This window comes from Notechis scutatus, chromosome Z (genome assembly GCF_049901735.1).
Source record: "Notechis scutatus isolate UNSWTSFEM ecotype Mainland chromosome Z, rNotScu1.2, whole genome shotgun sequence".
Classification (NCBI taxonomy): domain Eukaryota; kingdom Metazoa; phylum Chordata; class Lepidosauria; order Squamata; family Elapidae; genus Notechis; species Notechis scutatus.
In genome coordinates, this window is record NC_142025.1 from 101017318 (window position 1) to 101040643 (window position 23326).

The 23326-nt window shown below is 38.9% G+C and overlaps 1 protein-coding gene across 5 annotated transcripts in view; it reads right to left on the bottom strand.

Moving 5' to 3' along the window:
- Positions 1 to 4483: 4483 nt before the first annotated feature.
- Positions 4484 to 23326, bottom strand: part of PPP1R9B (protein phosphatase 1 regulatory subunit 9B) — a 96173-nt gene continuing 77330 nt past the window's right edge. For 2 of the 5 annotated variants that reach the window (XM_087948332.1, XM_026669685.2), the window contains 4 exons: positions 18103 to 18156; positions 16394 to 16623; positions 14772 to 14868; positions 4484 to 11565 (listed from right to left, as the gene is read on the bottom strand). In XM_087948332.1, the coding sequence (XP_087804458.1) occupies positions 11512 to 11565; positions 14772 to 14868; positions 16394 to 16623; positions 18103 to 18156 (435 nt within the window). In that variant the 3' untranslated portion in view covers positions 4484 to 11511. The remainder of the gene's footprint in view (positions 11566 to 14771; positions 14869 to 16393; positions 16624 to 18102; positions 18157 to 23326) is intronic. The other 3 variants (XR_015746126.1, XM_087948333.1, XM_026669686.2) reach the window with 3 other exon arrangements.

The following is a 23326-nucleotide window of genomic DNA, read 5'->3' on the forward strand; positions in this document are numbered from 1 at the left end:
ACTTTTCATACGACATTAAACCTGGATTGGCTATATGTTGCAAAGTTTACATCAATTCTGCTGTTTTCATGAGCAACCTACATATTTATTCTTATAAAATGGAGCAGAGATCTATGCAGTCTCCCATCCTGGGAAGAAAGAAGGATTTTAGTTTAATATACAATGGATTTATATTACCAGATATTTAAAAAGTATGTAAGTTTAATTGAATAAAGTATGGTTGTACATTTTAAGAGTCTATTCTATCATTAGCATTTTAACTCTGAAGGGTAATTTTAATTCCAGATGTGTGTAGTCCATGTTTGTCAATTTAGTGGCTTTTAGAAAAACCACTAAGATCTAGCTTTGTCCTCAGCAATTAGGGTCTAATAGAGTGGAGTTCCCTTTAGTTGTTTAATTATTGGGTTACCATTTTATATAGAAGGGAAATGTCATTTTTAAATGATTGTGTTTATAGAGATTCTCAATCATTCAGGATATGGTTGTCCCAAAGGTGCTTTTTCGGGAGGCAACTGGACCTTCTTGTTTTTTTTCTTTAAAGACGTTTCACTTCTCATCCTAGAAACTTCTTCAGCTCTGACAGAATAGTGGGTAAACCTCCAAGTGCTTCAAGGATCCTCTAAAAAGATGCAAATGACCAGCTGTCTGCAAGGAATATAAATCCTTCCATTCCCCACTGTCCTGTCAGAGCTGAAGAAGCTTCTTGGATGAGAAGTGAAATGTCTTTAAAGAAAAAACAAGAAAGTCCAGTTGACTCCTGTAAAAGCACCTCTGGGACAAATGATGGTGCTCTTTTGGTTGAAGTTTATTTTTATTGTATGGTTATTGTATATTGCATGAGTTTATACTGCTTAACTGGCTGGGTCTTAGGCAGCATATAAATTTAAAAAACAACAGCAATTTACATCTCTCAATTAAAAAAGGGCACACTGATTGAATCCACACATACTCTGCCCATTCATTATGACTCCTAAGTTCCTTGGAAGAACTCAGTGTATTATAAAGGCCAACATCAGCTAAAGAATTAGCTGTGATTACACATTTTTATGGATAATAATAAGAATTAGATGCTTTGGGCATCTAATGTGTGGAACAAATAAATACATGCATAAATGTATTTCAAATTCTCAGTACAATAACACTGGTTTGACATGAACAAAATCGCTCTTGTTTTGTTTTGCATTGAGTTCAACCTCTGTTTGGCATCTCTAAACAATTAGGAATCTAAGCAATTCAGAAATTAAACAGCATATGATAATAGCCCTTTAAATTAACAAATCTCTGCAGGAAAATTGTTCTCTCAGTTTATCCTCTCCTGGAATCATTTCCTCCTTTCCCCATCTCAATAGAAAGAAATAGTGATATAAACTTTTCCAGCCAGGTGTTTAACTCATCTTTCCAAATCCATGTTATAAGAATTAGCTCATAGGAATAAAAAATGGGTTATTTTGAGATGACAGCAGGGTTTGTTCAGAAGAGGTAAAGAACTTGGTGCTGAATGGACAGCTCCAGAAATTTTATTCAGTTAACTTCGTTGAATTTATAAAATAGGATTAAAAGGAGAGAAAGCGTTCTTAGCTGCTAAGTCCTCTTGAGTGTAGGAATATAGATTAAAGCTTCCACAAAAGGTAGTTGCCCAGCCACTCTGTGTTAATGTTTGTAATTTAAAAACAATGCATTCTTTTTGTTTGACAGAATTCTCTTTTAATAATACAGCTGGGCCATAGCTTATGGCATAATTAATATTAAAAAGACATTGCACATATTACAGATATGGTCATCAACATAATTCAAATTGGATATCAATAACAGGATCTTTCCTATATATATTCAAATCTGTATCCATTCCATTATAACTGGATATCCAAATAGATAAGATTATTTGATAATGCAATAAGCCTATATCTTCTAGGATAGCTAATCATAGCATACAGGAAAGCACTGCTGCTCACAGAAAAATAGTTATAGATAAACAAATAGTAGCATTGAAGCAATGAAATCCAACTCCCTGCTCATTTAGAAAGTAATTTTTAAAAACTGCTGATAAATATCTAGCCAATCAGATATGTGTGTCATAAATCAAGATTTCCCAGCCTTTCTGGCAATGTGCATATTTGGAGTTTTGAATGCATATCGTGATTGATTTCATTAAATCAGTATTTCTCGATCTTGACAGTTTTAAAACGGATGGACTTCAGCTTCCAGAACTCTCCTGCCCATATTGAATAGTTGCCACTAAATGTTTGCCATGTTGCATTTGGTCAATCATAAAACACTTTATGTACTAGAAGGGGAATAAAGCACAGAGCATACTAAAGTTTTTCAGATTGCCTGTATGGCCTACTTGAGACCGAGGGATATTGTTGTAATTACAGACTATGCTTGAGGCTAATGCATAGTGAAGTATTTCCTATTCATTTAAGAAATAGCAATCTTTTTTCAGAAAGAAATGTCAGCTGGTGAAGACTGGGTGGTGCACTTTTGTGTGCTGCAGCACTGGTTCTACCCCCACCTTTTCCTCTAAAGACTTGGCTGTGTGCCTTAGCCTGGGATCCTGAGTGTGTGAGGGGCTGTTTCTTGATTATATATAGTTTATAATATCTCATGTTATTTGCTTTTCATTTCTTTTCTGTTCTGTGGTTTATTTTTGATTATTTATCACCCAGAGTCACTGATTTGAGTTGAACAGCTATATACATTGATTGAATGAATAAGATTATTTAGTAAATTTACCTTTCTATCAGTTAAACGTTTTCTTTTAGCAAAAACTTTGGGCTACTTTTAAGGATCTGGGGATCACGTGGCCTGCAGTATCAAGCTGTGCACCATGATACTAATTGTTTAAATCAGTTTGATTTTGGTGTGATTCTTCCATATCTGTTCAGTGTCGTATGTTCTTTTCTCATATGTACCTTTTCTTTGTTTACTTTTAGAGCTGATGACTTGTGTGTAATTTTCCAAAATTGCTATTGGGATTCAAAGCTATTTGAGAAGATCCCCCTTCATGGAGATCATTCAACTGAGATAGGACATTCCAGCCATGTGTTGGAAAAGCAATAACTCTAAATGCCTACCTTGATCAGGGAGGCCAGCTCAAACGGCCACCCAACTCTTTCCCTAAACCTGCAATAGTGGTTGTAGTCCCCTTATTCCATGACTATTTTACCTTAGGCATGGCTTCCCTCATTTCCAGGAATAGCTTAGTTAAAAAGGAATGTCCCAACTATCCTTTTTTCAAAAGGCAACTGGACTTTGCTTTTTCCTTGAATATATTTCACTTCTCAACTCAGCTTTTTTTTAGTTCTGGCTGAACATATTTTAAATGAAATGGGAGGAGATTGAATTCTGTTCAGTTTGTTTGGACTCATGCTTTGGAAAGCACCCATAACACGTCAATAGCAAAGTTGCTTTTGCTACTGCATGTAGACAAATTCTAAATATACTCCTGAAGCTGACCAAACTTTCTGAGCATTTGTTTGTGCAGTGTGTGAAATTGTGTTTTTTTTCACTAGCTCCTGAATTTCTCAGGTTAGGCCACATCTCGAACTCTCATCTTCCTCAGCCAATATGGATGTGCTGTTAGAGATGATGGTAACATAGTTACTAGATCTATTTATGTACTGATTTTTCACTTCAAGAAAAGGTATTTCAAATTATGTCAAATTTACATCTTCAGAAAAGAAATTCATAGAAAGAGTAGTGGAGGCTTGTAACCAACTTTCAGTGGAGGTAGTGGGTCAGTCATCAGTAACTGACTGAAACGTGCTTGGGATAAACATTTGACGATCACCTGACAAATATTAAAAAAAATAAAAAATAAAGATAAATAAAAAAATAAAAAATATTCAAATTCAAAAAAAGAAAAAACTCAAAGGGCAGGCTTGATGGACCACTAAGTCTTCTGCTGCTGTCAGTTTTCTATGTTACTAAAAAATAGATTCTTCTAGTTTCTTTAGCAAGGTATGATGAAAAAAAGGGGATGGGCTTACAAGAATTTCACCAACTGAACTAGTTGAGCTTCAGAAAGGTTCTCCACTTTTGGAGAGACAAGCCAATTAGGAGGTTATATTTATTAAAAGGGGCCTATACTGTATTCTCATTCACTATAAAGCAGGGCTGCAGGTCCATAATCCAAACACGGTAATACCTCACAAATGAAGGCAAATATATATGTCCTGGTGACTGATCCAAATTTGATCTCACTGTAATATTTATTTCTCTAGATAGAAGAGAAAGCAAGGAAATTGGGGAACTATCATTCTGCAACTGGTTTCTAATGGAGAGGTGGTGAAATCCTTTTGAGTTCTGCAATATCCTGTCCCCAAAGTCCTAGCTTTCAAAATGTACCAGAGATGAAATTTGAGTGGCAAATGTGTTTCTAAAGATCAGAAGTCCTTAACACAAGTTGCTTCAATGGTATTCTTTCCCCGAACTAATGTAATTAGTGAAGCCACCAAGACTGCACTATTAAAGTGGGAACACATTATAAGGCGTTCATTGAGTTTTATTTCTTAGTATACATGCTTGGATTCAAAGAGGTGGTGCTATTAATCAACAGCCTGGTACAGCAAGTCTCTGGTACTAAATTACCGACTAAATCACAATTGATTTGAGACTGTAACATTCCCAATGACTAGTATGACTAATGACAAAGAATTATAGGAATTGTAGTCAAGACTTCAATAAGCATCACACTCCTAATTTAGCAAGTGGCTTGCTTACATACATAATTATCTAATTACCCTAAAAAAGAAATACGCGCGCACACACACATTTATGTTGAATTCTGTATCGGTCAACAGACTTGTCTTCTATTTGTCTTCATACGATGGATCTTCCTTTATTTTTAGCAACTCATCAACAATCATCTAAATTGTTCATTTATACAGGTAGTTCTTGACTTGCAGCTGCAATTGGCATCAGAATTTTTGGTACTAAGTGAAGTGACGGATAAATGAGTCGCACTTGATTTTATAACCTTTTCCCCCATATTGAATGAGTCACACGAACACTAAGCAAATCAAGCCCTCCCCCTTTGACTTTGCTTGGAGCTGTGAAGGTCACAAATGGTGATCATGTGACCCCTGGACAGTAAAGCTGTACTATATACATGCTGTTTACCAAGCAACTGAATTTGGATCAGATGAGTGTGGGGATGCCATAACAATAAGTGTGAGAATTGGTTGTAGGTCACTTTTTTTCAGTGCTATTTTAACTTCCAACAGTTGCTAAATGAATGATTGTGAGTCAAGGATTATCTGCATCATTTATCTGAGGAGAATGAACCATGTATAGTTGTAATTTAAATATTATTATCACTACAAGAAAAGCTGCAAATGAATGTTGCAATTTGGCAGCATTCCTGCCAGGTAACTATGTCCATTCCGGAGTGCTCCATTCCATTCTTACTCATGTAAGATTTTGTAGCCCAATAAGGATGGAGCACAGCCCCATCCTTATTGGATTGTTTCCGCACATCGATCTAACACCATGCTTCTTCTAAAACAATTGGATTCCTCATCTTGTTTGTTGACCGCCATTTCACTACACAGCCATTAGCAACAGTACCAGAGTTTGCTATTAGAAGGGCAGATTGATTAGCTTTTATTAATATACACATTGGACTAAGTGTAGCTTTCAGGTCTTCGAATATCAAGCCAAACACTTTGTTTTTCATGGTGAATCAGTCAAGTCTTGGAAATATACATTTGCAATATTACTTTAAAGGAGAATATTTGTAGCTCAGGGTTGAAGTGAAGGATCCTTGGTGCTCCCTAAACTTCATTGTTTACTTGCAGATGTTATATTACCCAAACTAGGTAACATTATCAATGCTAGTGACTAGCAAGGAAACAATCAAGCATAGAGAGCACCAAAGATCCTTCACAATACTATTTTGCATGACAACAGTCTAGAAACACAAATGACAAACTACATTTTCACAGGCAAACTTATAGTTAATCCCAAATTATTATTATTATGTAAAAGGGAGACAGTTTGGTGTAGTGGTGGAGGTACTGGCGTAGAATTTAAGAGATTGTTAAGTTCTAATTCTGCTTTAGGCATGAAAACCAGCTGGATGACCTTGGGCCAGACTCTCTCCCTCAGCCCAACCCACCTCAAAGGTTGAGGGGGGAAAAGAGGAGAAAGAAGTATTATGTACATTCGCCACTTTGAATTATTTATAAAGTAATGAAGGCAGGGTTAAAAATCTAATACATTTCATACTTGTTTACACCTTTTACCTCCAAATTTGGTAACCTTATTCTTTTTATGAATGATGTGGTAGACTTTTGTTCTACTTGAAAGCATGCTTTCTGAGTTCCATTCAAATATTTTCAACCCCTGTGATGTTGAGTGGCCTTTCCATGAATACATCAAGGCAAAATTTAAATGGTTAAGTGAATCACACAGTTCAATTCTGAATTGAATGCCTCCCTCCCCCCCTTTTTTTTTACAAATTCACTTGGTCTTAGATTGTCCTATTGCACAGGAAGGGCAATCTCTGGCCCATGAAGTTACCTGTAGCCTTGCATCTTTTTTTTTTTTTTGCACTTCCTGGAGCCCCCTTCAGTTGACAAATTTCTGTAGCAAATTGTTGAACTCCAGTAATATGCTGTTGGGTGTTTTTTTTTTTTTTTGCATTTAAAAAAATAAATAGCTATTTGTGAAATCTCTGATAGGCTTAAAGTTTATTGTTGCTTTAAGAGCAACAATAAACTTATTCCCAATTTCCCTATGGGGGTGAACATTACAATCCCACTTCATCCAGAAACATCACTGTATCACTGTTGTGTCCCAACAGTGATTCTCAGATGCAGAACAATTTTTAAAGGAAGTGCAATTCTCCTCTCTAATCTGTTCCTATTTTCATTTGACTCACAGCATTAATCTGCCTTGATATTTTCATAACTCATTTCTTCTGCAATCCAAAAGTGAAGTCTATAAAAGGCAATAATGGAATTTAATGGAAATTATACAACCTCATCTTCAAATCATATTAATATCTCTCAGTGTATGACTTTCTGGAGCAGTTATCCATTTGTCTGCATACATTGCAGACACCATAAAAATGCATTCCATGCCATCTTTCCATTCCTGGCTATCTTGTTGGGTGATGGATTAAATAGCTCTTGTTCAAGAAACAGAGAGAAGGAAAAAGGCCAACATCACGATGAAGAGAGGATTTTATATTTGAATCCTAATCAATGGGTTACATCCTATCCACCTATCTATACAAAAATTTCCTCTTGCTCTTCTATAAGGATTCTTTTGAAGAACATTTTTAGCTACGTCAGCCAAGTGCATTCATGCAAGTTCCTCCCCTGCAACGTTTGAAAAACTGAACAGGGTTGGAAACAAAATCTTGCTATTTATGACCAGATGGTAGGACAATTGGAATACAAAACCAGAAACAATACGTACGTACATACATACATACATACATACATATATATATATATTATATACATATACATTTATATTTGTGAGATTAAATTTAAGATGTTTTCTTTTAAATCTGATCTGCTTTTCAGAAGAATTACTGTTCCCTGTCCACCTTTCATCCAGTTTAGAGTATTTTGTGTATCTCTTATACTATCTTGCTGGATGTAGATCTACTTAACCTGCTGTAATTCAGTATGGAGATGAAGGAGAGTCTTTTCGAGCTACTTTCCATGGTTTTCATTTTGTATGTATGGGAATTCCCATGTTATTAGGAGAATGGCACAATTTCTCCTGTTGTGGCTATTTCTGCAACTTCTTCCATCTGTATGCATAAAGAGAACATAGTATAGGACGTGTTATTTTGAATGACATCACTCAATCATACACATGTAAGTTCCTACCGAACCTGGATCCTTCAAGCGTCAGACAACCAACTCCATTATCACCCCAGCGGTTGATGGAAAATGTGCTGCAACAAATATAATACATAAAGGGGACTGAGGCTGTAAATTGGCTGAACTAGACTTGCAGTAAACTTTTGAGCAATTCACAGAGCACTAAAATGCATATTCCCCACGTTATACGTGCATTAACATACAATATGATTCTTTTAGCTTCAAGAGCAGTGAGCGTTACGATAGATATGTGAGAACAATTTACAATGTGACCCTTTCTATATAAAGGATATAGGAAAGTGCCCCTTCCCAAATCCTTTGATTCCCCACTTCTAGGATAAAGTCTTGGACTTTATCCAAGATGTTTTTAATTTTTGATTACTGAATCCAAAATATTTGCCATGCTGAAGTTCCTTTTTCATAAATCATGGCATGTGGATAGAATACCCATTCCATGTATAAATTAAACATGGAAAATAACCAACCAAATTGTCACTGTTTGACCAATGTGAGTATATAAACAGATCACAGAAATATGCAAAGGTTAGCTTAATTCTGGGAAGTGATCTTCTTGAATACTCATCTTATATGTGAACAGTTTTCACCCATCAAACCTTTGAATTCCAAATTATGAAGGATAAAATTATTTTTATCACAAATAAACTACACGTCCTCATTATGGGATCTGGAAATTTCTACGTGAACCCTGGAGAAATAAGTGAAAGAAATCATCATCCTTCAAAATATACCAACTTCTATAATGCTGACCCTGATATTCAATCTCTTTCATCACCAGTATCTTTTTTTCCACAGCAGTATTAATCCAAGAACACATCTCAAATTATAGGAAGGAAATATCCTGGGATCTTCTTACCCACAGTGAAAAGTGCATGAACACATGGGGACCAGAACATGACAATTCTAAAGGAAACCTTCTAGACTTTTCCTGACAGAATACTATTTTAAAATAATTAATTCCAAGCTTTTGAAATGGCATAGCTCAGTTCTTTTGACAAAACAGTTACTTTTCCAGCAACAACTTTACAAAATATACTTCTACTGCCACTTCTTGTAGTAGATATTAAATAAATGAGATGCCATTAAAATACTATCAAACTATGAGACTTAATATTACCAGAATGAGGCTGGTATCGTCCAAGAGGTGGTGCTGTGATTGGATGAGAGAAATTGCTTGATTTGAAACCCTCCCCCCCTTTACATTATATACTTTAAAACAAGAAGACATTCTAGAACAGTTGTTTCTGGAAGTTTTGCCAACCTGGTATCTTCTGGGTATCCTGAATTACAATCCTCATCTGCCGGCTTGGAACCATGTGAACCCATGGAGAACACCAGCATGGAGAACACCAGCAAGGGAAGGAACTTTCATGTTTTTCAACTCTCATGAACTTACTTTATATGCAAAATCTTAAATGGGGACTTGATTATTAGTGCATGTTTAAAAATTATTTAAATAATACAACATTCAACTAAACTCCAGGCACAAGAATGAGTCTAATTAACTAACAAGAAATATTCTGTCTAAGAAAGTAACAAGGATAGACATGTCTGGTTTCACACATCATGTACACTATGGTATGTTTACTGTAGTTTATTGACTAAGCTTGAATTGTGCTGGATTTACACATGGTAAATGTCCAACAAACTACAGTATAGCTTGGTATGTTGTATGAACCAAGCCCATTAATAGAGAAAATATTTTTGGAGATCTTTCTTGAGTTTCAGCATGCTACACTTCACAACAAGTCTTGTTTTTTCCTTACTCTCTTTAATTATTATCCCTGCATAAAACACTGGCCATTAGTCCCAGTTACATAGATCTTTCAAACCAACATTGCGATGCTTATAAACTGACCATAAAACTGATGGAATACAGTAGATTTCAAGACTTGTGGTGCTTGTAAGGACTTGCTATTCCATGGAAATATTCTTTTGCAATCTCTTTTCTGTGGTGTAATATTTGATTCTGAATGAATAGCTTTTTGCTTCCTAGCTCATGATTCATAAGCATGCAGGAACATAGAATAACAACTATAGCATTCCGCTTTGCTTCATTAAATAGAGGGAAAGGGGTAGGAGACAAAAAGAGTTGAAGTCAGGTGGCACCTTGGACAGCTTTTGTAACCCACCAGCATCTCATATAGCTCAAAACTGCTGTGGCATAAGATCTCCCAGGTAGCTAAGGTATTTCCCAGGTAGAAAGGTATAGACCTTTCTGTGGTTACTGTTTACACTAATTGTTCCTTCGGAAAAGAAATGTGTTGAAGTTAAGATACTGACAGGGTAACATGTGCAACACATGATATTGTGTCACTGCCAGGGAGAACAGTATGCCAACAAGAGAGATGAACTCTAAATCCCAGCACTAAATGGATCTGTGCAGTGGTCCTCAAACCTGATGTAATGAATGAAAACAAAATGCAATAACCCTTACCATTAAATTAAAAAGACAAGATTCATTGTACACTTTGCTTTTGACCACCAGGGCTTTGTTTTCACGTTTTGCTCCTAATTAGTTCCAGATTCCAATTTCCCCAGCAAACCCTGATGCTGACAGTGGTGAGATGGATCCAGCACAAACTGGTGGCCTTTGGAGATGCAAATACAGAATGGCAGTTCCATATTTTCCTAAAGTTTCTGGCTTCATTTCCTGGCTACAGCTGCCTTGATATATTTGCTCTCAGCAATTACGTCTGAACCCTCAAGTTCTTTGAGAGAGTCCAGTTTGTTAGTCTCCAGAATGTAGATTCCCAGGAATCTTCCAAAATAATATGAATAAAATGTAATGAGGAAAAGAAAAACAGGCTGATACTTCTTCCCTGATGTAAAAGTCAATCATGATGTCTTTTTCAGTTGCCAACAGGGTTGTCCCAAAGATGGTCAGCAAAACCTCCTGCTGGCTCACTCGTTAGAAAACAGATATAGTTCCCACCACAAAACATAGAGAACAATGGATTCCAAGTTGTCCAAAGGATGGAAAATTAAAGATCTTCCCATCTCAAAACTAGACAAATGTCCCACCCTCCACCCCACCCAGCTCAAAAGATTAAGACTCAGGAAGCAAAATGAAAACCGCTGGTCTTATTTGTCACCAGCAGAGTCTTTCTATGTTCTAGTTGCCTGCACAACTGAAGAGCCAACAAGTCAATGTATAGACATGGGGCATTAGTCCCAATCCGTAAAGATTCTCATCAGGCAGATGGGACAGAAGACATACATCACTGGACACAGTTGACCATCTTCCCACCCTCCATGATCTGTTTCTCCAGTTGACACAAGACGCACACCAGACACAGAAACTGACAATGATTCATCACCATCAAGAGGTGGGTTGTGTCTCTGCCGTCCATCTAGAATTTCACCACCCCACCTGGTCTTTCATAGCCTCATACTCAACAGATGACAAGGTCATCTACTACTTTTTCTGTAGTAGTTCTTCTGACAGTGCTGGGCTTTACAGTATTTCCCCTGCAGTAAAATTAAGCGAACGAGGCACAGGATGAGGAAGAATAAAGACTGGGCATGGGTGGAAGAAAATTCTAAAAATGTCCCTTGCGAATAATAGTAATAATAGTTAATAATAAGATGAATTAATTTCTCTGGTTGGTTTATATGTTTTTCTGCTCTCTCTCTCTCTCTCTCTCTCTTTTTAAGTCGTGTTGGAATTTTTCAAAGTCTGCAGCTTCGCCTCCAGTTCAGAGATCTGAAAAACACATAACAGAAAGGGATAAAGAGAAATTCTCCAGGCAGAGTAAGGAGTGTTCGGGATGGGGAAAGGTAGGTGGACTTAGGAAAGAAATACAGGTAATGTGGCTGGAGACACCAATGGTTTTGCTGGCTCAAAGTGACAGATAACTATAAGAAATTGCTAAAGGAAAAAAATGGCGAGAAAAAATAATTAAGGGCAGTGAAGGAAAGTTTAATGCTAAAATGTATAAGAATAAAATTAGGAGACCTTGTTTACTGCAGATTTCAAATGACTTAGGCCTTTAATCTCTTTTCGTGTCATTTTCATTCCCTGTTGCACTGCTATATATCAAGTTGTTTATAATTTGCTGAATTACCTTTTCAGTACCTCTTACTACTAAACATGCTGATTGGGATTGAAGGCATGAATTAGAAAAATCTGCAGGATTGCAAGTTATACACATGACACAGATATTTCCATATTACTTACTTTCTTATTCATTAATAGAAAGAGAAGAAATGAGCCTCTACTAAAATAAATAGACTTACCTCCCATAATAGTGCTATTATACTTTCAGATCATTAACTGTTATATGTGAGAGGATGTATGTAAACTCTTGACAATAATAATGGATTATTTGGATATGGGGCTGTCCTTGGGGACAAGAATTCCATTTATTAAACGAAGTGGGTGTACTATCCACATCCACAAAAGATCTGGGACTTGTCCATCTAGCTGATTCAATACAACTATGTTTTTGGCATTACAAATAAACTTTCCTGAATTGGTGTAATTTGGCAACATTTATCAATGCTTCAATTATATCGTGTATAGAATGTGACTTCTCTGAAGAATATGAAAAACTTCCATTGATTAAAAAAAATGGAGTTAGCCATATAGGCAATGTGCTCTCCAAGTCAGACTTGAAAATTATATTTTTTTTCTCATCTTGGAAAGAGATTCTTTAAAAAAACACACACCACAAAATCTGTTTAAAGCTATTCTGAATTAACAAAGGGAAAAAAATGTAACTTTGCTGCCAAATATCACAGTCTTGGAGAAAAGTTCTGAAAAGCCTCAAAAATGGAGCTTAGGGTATCTGTAAATTTCATGAACCATTGTTTGTTCACTTTTGGAATAAATGAATCAACCACCCTTTCAATTGAAGTTTAAGTAGTAGGGAACTTATGGGTGTCCAGATGTTAGACTACACCTGTAAGCCTTGATTTTTAGCATGCCAATGAAAGACATCACAAAGACCCCACTTCCGTTTTCAAGCTTGGACTTAACAATCACAAAGCTACTGTCGTAGAAACATTACTGCAGTAGGTAAATAGATTCAACATCTTTGAAAACTCAATTTTGGCTATCCTTCCTTCTTACACTTGTCCCAAAATTTCTGCCAACATGTCCTTTATTTATTTATAGGCTGCCCAATTCCATCAGCACTGTCCATCAAGGTACTTGTTTTAGAAACCTTGTGAACAATTAGCTACTGTGCCAAAACAGAGAAGGAAAGAAGAAAATGTTGATCAGCAACATACATGGGGAGCAGGTCAAGGAGAAATCAATGGAGCGATGATGATGAAAGAACTGTTTGGGGAAAAAGAGAACATCATGGGAGCAATCACTGGGAAAGCAGAGCTAAATCCTTGACTTTGTGGCTTGAATAAAGGTTAAACTCCTTTAAAAAGGAATGGAATTATAGTGCAATCTTGTACTTTTCATAATAATGTAATGTATGTAATGTTTATATTGGTTAGATAAAGATTAGACTGCCCAGATTTCAAAAACTGTCAGGGAATATACTCTTAGTTAAAGTTTGTAAAGGAAGGAAAATTTGGCATAACTAAGCCCTAAGCCTGAATATTGCGGAAGAAAACAGAGAAATTAAAAAAAAAAAAAAGAATCTGTTATCTACAATCTAGATTGAGGCAGCTCATTTGTATCATTTTTTTCAATCAATGGCTACCTCACACAGGTGCACTTCCACACCAGATTATTATTTTGCACACAATAACTCTCTCTAGGATATACCAGCTTGGATTCTATCCCAATCTTACTTTGTCCAGACACCACAAGCATAGCAAATATTCCCCAATTCTGATAGTTTTCCATCTGGCAGCCCAGGAATAAAAAATATTGCATCAATTTATGTAAAACTAAAGTTTAATTCCTTCAAAAAGGTAATGCTGACTCTTTTGCTAACTTTAGCTTGTGTGCCTGTGAACCTCACTCTTTTCTTCTGTAACTAATGATCAGTGGATCTGTTTCCATGACCAAGGTCAGGATGGTGAATAAGGGGAAAGACCTAAATGGTTAGGTTTTTAGGGGCTGAATTTCCAACAATGCACTGCAGAGGGAGCTAGTGAATAAATAGCCATTAGCGTTTCCAAGATATTCACAGAAAAGGTTTTCACTTTGGTTTTGACTTCCATATCAGGCATTCCTATCACAGAAACTCAGAGCGAAGATGTGGCAGATTCCCCATGGCCCAGTAAGAAAATCATGGATGGATGGATGGATGGATGGATGGATATAAACAGACAGACAGACAGACAAACAAGACAGACAGAAAGACAGACAGAAAGATTTGATCATGAGATCTGTTGCAGAGTCAGCAAGGCCTGGTATGTAATTCCCACTCAGAGCAAATGTATATGAAGAAGGAACAAATCCTAAATTAAGATTGAATTCTAGAGATCTATATGGGATCTGATATGCCCTGATGTAAAATCAGATAAGTTTCTCAGATTGCAGGACCTGCGGGGAAGAACAATGGATTCAATATCTGATGGAAATTTCTCTGGTGGAAGCTTCAGAAAGATAAAAAGATTTCCACTATGCAAATATAGGATCCTGTGTGAAAAGGGTATGAGATGCAATTATCAATCAGATAGAAGGATTCAGTATATTCCCCTCTCTTCTCCCCGCTGCTATCCCTTAACTAATGATTGCTTCAGATGAAATCATCTTAAGGTCAAATAATCCATGCCCAGCAATAAAGGAGTTCAGAAAGGCCGGCATGTCCCCCTCTTTCTCCTCTATCTGCCAGCCTTGTGACAAGTGCTCATATTTACAGCTAGGTTGTTCTAACAGCAAGAGTTCTCTCATGTGTCCTGAGGCAAAACTATGGCCTCTCCATCTCTTTTCATTCCCTTTCCTTTTTCTCATCCCTTTTGGGGTCATGGTAAGCCCCCAGCACTGTCCTTGATGCCCACCTTCTCTTGCAACTTGTCAACTTCCTCCTTGTGAGCCAACTCCGACTCCTCTTGGATGCGACGCTGAGCTGTCTCTTTCTTGAGGAACTCTATTTCTCTGCAAGTGGAAAAAGAAGGTTGGGGTTAAAAACCAAAGTCAGAAATGCAGATCACTATCCAATGATGAAAAAGGATGGATCACGCTAGGGTCACAACTTCTTTTAGGCAAAAGAATGACATTTGCATTTGAATGATGTGTTACAAGCTAAAAGAATGTACAAAAAGTTAAACAGGCCCAGTAGAAAAAATAAATTTTATTTAATATATAACAATTAAATTTTAACTTAATTAAATATTTGTCTCTATTTAAATAATAATTTCCTCTTTTGTTAAGTAAAATGGCAATTTAGTAGCAACTTCAGCAAGAATTGTGCAAACTACCGTGTTTCTCATATAATAAGGCCGGGTCTTATTTTTTTTTTTTTGAGCCCCGAAAAAATGGCTAGGCTGTCTTTTTGGGGGTGACTTAATTCCCCCCCTTGCATCTTTGGGCGGGCGGGTGGCGACAGCTTGGATGTTGACCTCGGCGTTGGTGGGGCACTTCGTATCGGGGTCAACGCAGGCAGCACCATATCCAGGTGTGCAACAAAAGTACTTCCTAACGGCAAGCCCCCCCACCATCCCCCCACATTTCGCATGTTTTAATATAGGCCTTAATTTGGGGGGAGGGGCTTAATTTCATTTCATGCCTATAAAACATGCTGGGACTTCCTATTGGGGGAGGCCATATTGTTGGAGAAACAGGGTATGCCTAAATATTTCAGGGAATATTGACTCTAGAACCCTTTAGCTCAGGTGAATGTTCTGCTTTAAAAAAAAATCTAATCAGTCTATTCAACTTACCCAACAGAACAGACACTTTCATTTTGAATGCTTTCTCTGCATCAAAAATCCTCATAAGTGAACACACAAAATTAATATATTGGGCACAAAAAAAACAATCTCTTTTTTTCTCTTGAAGTATTATTTGCAAGAAACTGGGTAGATACCGGTAGCTGGGTAGGTAGATAGTAGATTATATACATTAAACATATAATTCCATACCTATTGAAATGGACCAGCATTCTCAATCATTTCTAGATTCTATCCAACTTATATAAATCAGACTATAGTTTCTGCCTACAGTGAAAATATTCTGTGAAAAACCACTCATTACTAGTTCCCAAACTGTGAAATGATTCAGCTAGTACTTCACATATAACATAAAACTAATAAACAAAAAAGGAAGGGGGGGGGGAGGAGGATCATTTTGCTTAGTTATTTCCCTATCTGTCTCCCATCCTTATCAAGAATGTCTCACATTCTTTATCAGAATGCACAGCTTGATTTTTAAAAAACACATTAAAACCACCAAAGGTGTTTTAAGAAACCACGTGGAGTTATGTTTATTTTGATAGGTGGTTTGATCAGGCATGCTGCTGCCCATTCTCAGTAACCTGATTTGTTCCATATGCGTACCAGTCCCATCGGATGGTATGGTGCTAATCCAAGTACTCTAGCTTTGGGAAATGCTTATGATAGGACAGGAGTTGAAGGGATGGAGGTTGAGAATTATGAAGTAGATCTGGCATTCTAGTTCTTACTTCTGTTGATACTCCTTAATAAGTCGCTTAGCTTTGCTGTATTTCCTTTCCAGAGTCTGGTACTGGGCCTGGGTCTCTTTTAAGTGCTCATCCACAGCCTGGCACAAATTCTGAGCCTCCATCCAGTATCCCTCCAGCTTCTCCATCCGCTCCTTGTTTTCTTCTACACTCTGTTCCAGCTGGGCTTTCTCAATGCGCCAGCGAGCTTTCTCCTGTTCAATTGATTGTAGCTGTAGAGAATGTGAGAGGAAATACTTATATGTTAATTGATAAGCTAATTAGCTGCATTGCATTAATTTCACTTAGTGTAGGATCAAATAAATAACCAAACAAATAATGATCTTAATGAAAATCAAGGCCAAACAAAAACCAACAAAAACAAAGAACAAATCAAACAACTATTCATAGGCACCAGCAGCTCCATATCTTTACACTGGAATAAAAGCTTGGGGAATTCATATTGTTTACAAAGCCAGCAATTGTATTTAAAATCTGAATATATCTTGATAGGTTAATATAATCTTTTGCTGTTGTTAGTTGTGACGGTGTGTCTGACCCATCGACATAAATTTACATCCAACAGAAATTTAGGACAGGATGGGATAGGAATAGACAACTGGAATCTGATGGTCTCCATTTCTTTCTGAATTCTGCCCATTTGCCATCATGGCAAATAGTAGAGATTTGTAGAAATCACAATAAAAAATTTCAACCTAAGGTTGAAATATCTTGTGCTATGCTTAAAATCCTTCATAAGCAGCCTTATACAAAAGTTGCAACATTTCTTTCAGACATGGATGATAGTGGACAGGTGTTAGTTTTATTGGAAAAGGGAAAATTAGTACTCTAAGCTTGATTTGGACTAGCTGTAGATAGTCATGTTGCAAGCTGGATTATTCTTGCTTCAGCTGTTTTTAACACCAAACTAGCTGATTTAAGAGCCTTATAGCTTAAAACAGTGTGAAGGAAGTTTTAAGTGGACAGCTAGCAACTTACGCAGCAGAACTCTTGTTATGGAAAGAAAAAAATATGCTATGATTTATTGCCATTATAACTATTTTAGAAACCATTTTTTAAATCTATGGAATAGCTCATCTCAAAGATAGGTAACAACAAAGGAAAAAGCACAAGTAACATATTCCAATTAAAGTTCAAAGAAATCAGAAGGAATGTTCATGCAATAAAGTAGAAGATGCCCTCCAACTTTTGACAAAAGATCTAACCATGGGAAACAAGGAAGGGAAGCATAACAAGACAGAACTTCCAACTGATAGCATCCTAGCAGTTCAGTAGGAAAGTCAAAACACTGAAGACAATACAATTATCTATTAAATAATTAATACAATTGTCATGGTGGCATTTTATATAGCTTATATGGGGGTTACTCCATTTTAACTGTACAAAAACCTCCCTTTTTACAAAAACTATAGTGCCCAGGACTACCCAGTGAGCAAAAGCTAAATATAGATTATGCCCATGTCCTCCCGGTTGGCTTCTTTGAAAATTCAAACAAAAGTCCTTCATTTGTTCTTTTGCCCATCCCATTTCAATTACTTTGCACAGCACTATTAAAAATAGTCCAGCTATTACAAGGCACATCCACAGAGCCAGTTCTTGCAGCTTTTCTGGAAAACATTCTCAAGAATGGATTTTGGCAAGTCTCCAAGGGAAGCAAAGGATTTTATGGCCATCACAGCCTTCATTCTTACCTTTCTTTTCAGCTGCTTTATTTCGGCTTCAGTCACAGCATGCTTGATCTGAAGCTGCCAAAGGAAGACATCGCGAGTTTAACTCCTTCCCTGGTTTTCATACATAAATCAAGAAGCCCCACGCCTTATGATTGCATTTCAGAGAGAAAGCGTTTGCTTTAGGATTTATTTTATTAAACAAAAAAAATTAGGCAAAACATTTTCTAAAGATAAATAAATAAATAAATAAATAAATAAATTAAAAGGCCAGCTTTCATTTCATCTGGATATTTCCAATATGCTGATGAGTATTAATAAAACAAAGTGCCATGAAAATGACCAGTAAGAACAGATTTACTTTGAAAGCATTGCTAGGATGTTGCTCCTTTAAGACATTTCAGTTGTGTTCAGGCTGCAATATTTCAACCATTAGTAGGCCATTTTGGTCTACTTATTATTCCCCCTCTGCACAAAATACTTTTTGTTTGACTTCTGTCATCTTTTTATAGGGACAAGAATTAAATTACAATAAAGCAATCACCACCTTCTGCAGAATTTCAGGTGTGTTTTATCCAAGTAACTTGCATCAAAGCATGCCAAGATCTTTTTTTAATACAGACACATACATACAGGTTTCTTTACTTTTATCAAGAATTAGAAGTGCCCTCTGCTAAAGCCACCAGTACATTACTGTGCTGAGAAGAGAAAACTGAGCAAGCAAGATATGCAGTATTATCCATGCATTTACTGGAAGTCTCTTAACCTTCCTTAGAACAAACAGATAGGCAACCCCAAGGAAGGTGTGGGCTCAGTTTTGCTCTTTCTCAACACTCTAAAATCAGAGCAGAGAATCCTGTCCTCTTCCTGTATCCTCTGGGTCATCCTAAGACTCCAATTTAGGACTGCTGTAACAATTATTTACATGCATTCTCCTTCTCTGTCTTTCACCATGTCAGTAAATCAACCCTGAACAGCCATGACTGGATTGCTTAAATGAAAAGTTGCTGACACACATTCTAGGGTTGATGAGGGACCACTTCACACATTACTGGTGAAGCAATGAACATTAACATTTAATGTTTTCCAACCAATCATTTCCAAATCCTTCCCTTTTTAAATTACCATTCATACACTGCAGATGCTTGGGCTTGAGAGCTAACCATCCGCAGCTCTTCATAGTACCTTTCTGTAGTTGATGGGAAAGGGGGATAGATATGGATGTGCCAGATCTGCATACCAGACCTATAGAAAGCATTAAAAAAGGTGCACAGCTATTTTGTGCACAAAGAACACCAGGAAAAGTATTTGAAGCAGCAATGTGAGCTGTGCAAATGTTGTTATGACTCATTCCCAATTTCTAGTGTTTATCACTATCATTTGCAAGATGTATGTCTGAAGTCATCTTGAATAGACTAATCTAAACAGGGTGTTGGTACTTACCTGATACGCCCGTTCTCTGTGAGCTGTTCAGAGCATCCAGAAGTGGGAGGTGCTTCAGTCTCTTCTGGAAAGGTTGGGCTTAAAACTCCGGGACGCTCCTCCTCCTCCACGGAACACCTCCTTAGCGTCCCCCAGTTTTGCGAAGACTGAGTGCCAAAGTCCGGGACTCATCACCTAATCTAGATCCCTGACTGGAATGGAACCCCACCAGACGGAAAGAAATGGGTGGGGCTGGATGCTCTTCACAGCTCACAGAGAACGGGCATATCAGGTAAGTACCAATGCCCTTTCTCCCATGAGCTGTTCAGAGCATCCAGAAGTGGGACATACCAGAAGTGGGACATACCAAAGCTTGGCCTGTCCTTAGGGAGGGACTCCGTCTGGATCAAAATCCACTCCTAAACTCTGTGGACCCTCTGCAGGACTCTTCTGCCAAATGAAGTGTCTGCTGAGGCATAGACATCAATTTTATAATTTCTGACAAAGGGAGATGGTGAAGCCCAAGTTGCTGCTCTGCAAATTTCGTCTATGGAAGCCCGTGTGGCCCATGCTGCTGATGTTGTTCACTCTTTGTTGAGTGGGCTGTAATGCCTTGAGGAACTGAGATGGACTGGCATTCGTAACTTTTAGCTATGGTGGCTCTCAACCATCTACCGATGGTCGTCGACAACACCTTTTGCCCTAAAGTGGATGGATTGAAGGATAGGAATAGAGCCTCAGATTTTCGAAATGCCACCGTGCGGTCTAGATAGATGCTTAAGGACCTTCGAACGTCAAGTCAATGCCATTGATGCTCCAGTCTGTGAGATGGTTTTGGACAAAAATTTGGAAGGACCAACTCCTGTGCTCTGTGGAAGGCTGAATTTACTTTAGGAGTGAATGATGGATCCAATCGGAGAATCACTCTGTCCGCATGAAACATGCACAGGTCCTTTCTCATTGACAATGCCGCCAATTCGGAAATTCTCCTAGCTGATGTGATTGCAATTAGGAAGGCCACCTTATATGTCAGGAATTTAGGACTAGTGGTTCTTAAAGGCTTGAATGGGCCAGTTGTAAGTGCGGTTAACACCTTGTTGAGGTCCCAGGTGGGATAGCGGTGAATTACAGGAGGTCGTAAGTTTGCAGCGCCCTTAAGAAAGCTGCGGACATGTGGATGGTGCGCTATGGAACGGAGGTCACCCCAGGTTATCACCGAGGCTAAAGCCACCTCCTGTCTGCGTAAAGTATTTGGAGATAGGCCCTTGGCCAACCCCTCCTGTAAAAAGTCCAATAACTGTCCTATTGTTGGGGCAGTTGGGTCGATCTTAGACCCCCGGCACCAGCGACAGAAGGCGGACCACGTGGCCTCGTATATACGATTTGTTATTGACCGTCTGGATGCTTGAATGGTGGCAATAGCATCCTCTGAAATCTGTTGGGCCCTTAAAAGGCTCCGCTCAACCTCCATACGGCTAGACTGAGCCATTGTGGGTCCGGGTGAAGTACCGGCCCTTGGGAGAGGGAAACCTTCGACGGTGGAATTTTCCAAGGTTGTTCCCTCGACAGGTCCTGTAAATCTGCGATTTACACGTTCGCCTGGGCCAGTAAGGGGCGACCAATATCAATTCTGCTCGTTCCTCCAATAACTTCTGGATCAACCTGGGTATTACCGGGAGTGGAGGAAACGCATATAGAAGTCCGGGAAGCCACTGACATCGTAGGGCATTGACGGCCTCCACCCCGAGTCAGGTACCTTGAAATATACTGGGGCAATTGGGTGTTGAGAGGAGAAGCAAATAGATCGATCACCGGTTGCCCAAACCTCCGCACTGCTTCCTGGAAGACAGACGGGTGTAGGCGCCACTCTGCCTGATCTATCGTGGCCCTGCTGAGTCAGTCCGCTTGTGTGTTTAAGTCCCCTGCTATGTGTTCTGCCTTGAGCGAAAACAAATTGGCCTCGGCCCACTTGAACAACTTGGCCGTCTCCAGCATCAGAAGTTTGGAATGGGTACCCCCCTGTCTGTTTATGTGGGCCTTGGTTGTGATATTGTCTGTCAAGACCAGAATGTGGCATGATTGGAAAACGGGTAGGAAACTGCGTAAGGCCAGGTAAACTGCTCGCAGCTCCAACAGGTTGATGCTTTGTGATTGTTCGGAAATAGTCCAAATTCCCTGCACAGTGTGGGATTGGAAGTGAGCCCCCCATCCTACCAGGCTGGCATCGGTTGTGATCGGTGCCCTGTAAGGTTCCTTGAAAGGACACCCCTTGTTTATCGTTTTTTCCGACCACCAGCGGAGCGATCGGAGCACATTGTGCGGTACCTTTATCCGGACGTTGGAAGTGGCTTTTCCGGATCACTGGAAAGGTAGCAGGAACCACTGCAGCTCTCTAGAATGGAATCGAGCCCAAGGCACAATGGAAATACAAGAAATCAGTTTGCCTAACAGTTGAGACAGCACTGCCGGGGAAACCCTCTTTAAGGCTCTGATCTCTCTGGCCAAAGACTGGATACTGTTTAACCTGTCCTGAGAGAGAAAGACCTTGCCTTCCACGGTATCTATCACTGCCCCTAAATGAACTAACCTAGTTGAGGGGATCAAATGGCTTTTATCCAAATTTATGGAAAAGCCATGACCCTGAAGGGTCTCCAGGGTAATCTTGGTATCCAAGTTTGCTTGGTGTCTGGAAGATGACAAAATTAAAATATCATCCAGATAACATTGTAAGCGAATAGATTTGATCCTGAGTGAGGCAGCCAAAGCCGCGAGGACCTTGGTAAAAGTCCTGGGGGCCAAAGCCAGACCGAATGGTAGAGCGATATATTCGTAGTGCCAATCACAATAGCAAAATCTAAGATATTTGTAGTGAGCAGGTCTAATTGGTATGTAGATAGGCCTCTGTGAGATCTATAGAGGTCAGGACATCGTTCTCTCTGATGCTGAGCAGAATGGATTGGAGAGTAGTCATCTTGAATTTTCGATAAACCAATGATCTGTTCAGACATTTGAGGTACAGAATTGCCCTCCAGCCCCCCGAACTCTTTGGGACCACAAACAATAGAGGGTAACAGCCTTGACCCCGCTGTTCAGATGGGACCTCTCTAATGGCCCGAATATGTAGGAGATGATTGATAGCCTCCTGCATCAACCTCTTAATGGGACCCCTCTTAATGGGGTCCGTGGACCTAGGGCTCCTAATGAAAAAGTTCGGGGGGGAGGATTGAAACTCTAGCGCCAAACCAAACCTAATAGTGTCCCTGACCCACGCATCAGAGGTGGAACTGTCCCATTGATCAGCAAACAATTTTAGCCACCCTCCAATGGGAACTGCTGTGAAGGACTCACTTGGGGCGATGAAAAAATTGGCCTCCAGTGCCTCTGGGGTTTCGTCTGTTTTGGCCTCCCCGCTGACCTCTATCGGAAGATTCAGACCTATCCTGTCTAAAACTGGGCCTGTAACCTGATGTTCTCTGAGATCTGGGAAGGTATGGGCCTTGATAGTAGGGCCGAAAGGAACCCCTTCGAAACGACTGGGGCGTTCTGTTTTCAGATCTCCGAAAAAGAGGGGGAAGCACTTTTTTGTTTCTATTCTCTATAAGGAGGGGCTCCAAGACACTGCCAAATAATTTATCCCCCAATACTGGGGCTGATGCCAACTTGCATTTATGCTTGGTATCCTCCTGCCAATGCCTGAGCCATAGTAGTCTCCGTGCTGATACGTGAGATGCTACGGCCCTAGACGAGAATTTGACTGCATTAAATGTGGCGTCGGCGGAGAATTCTGCTGCTGCAATAATTTTGTCCTGGTGGGCTCTGACATTTG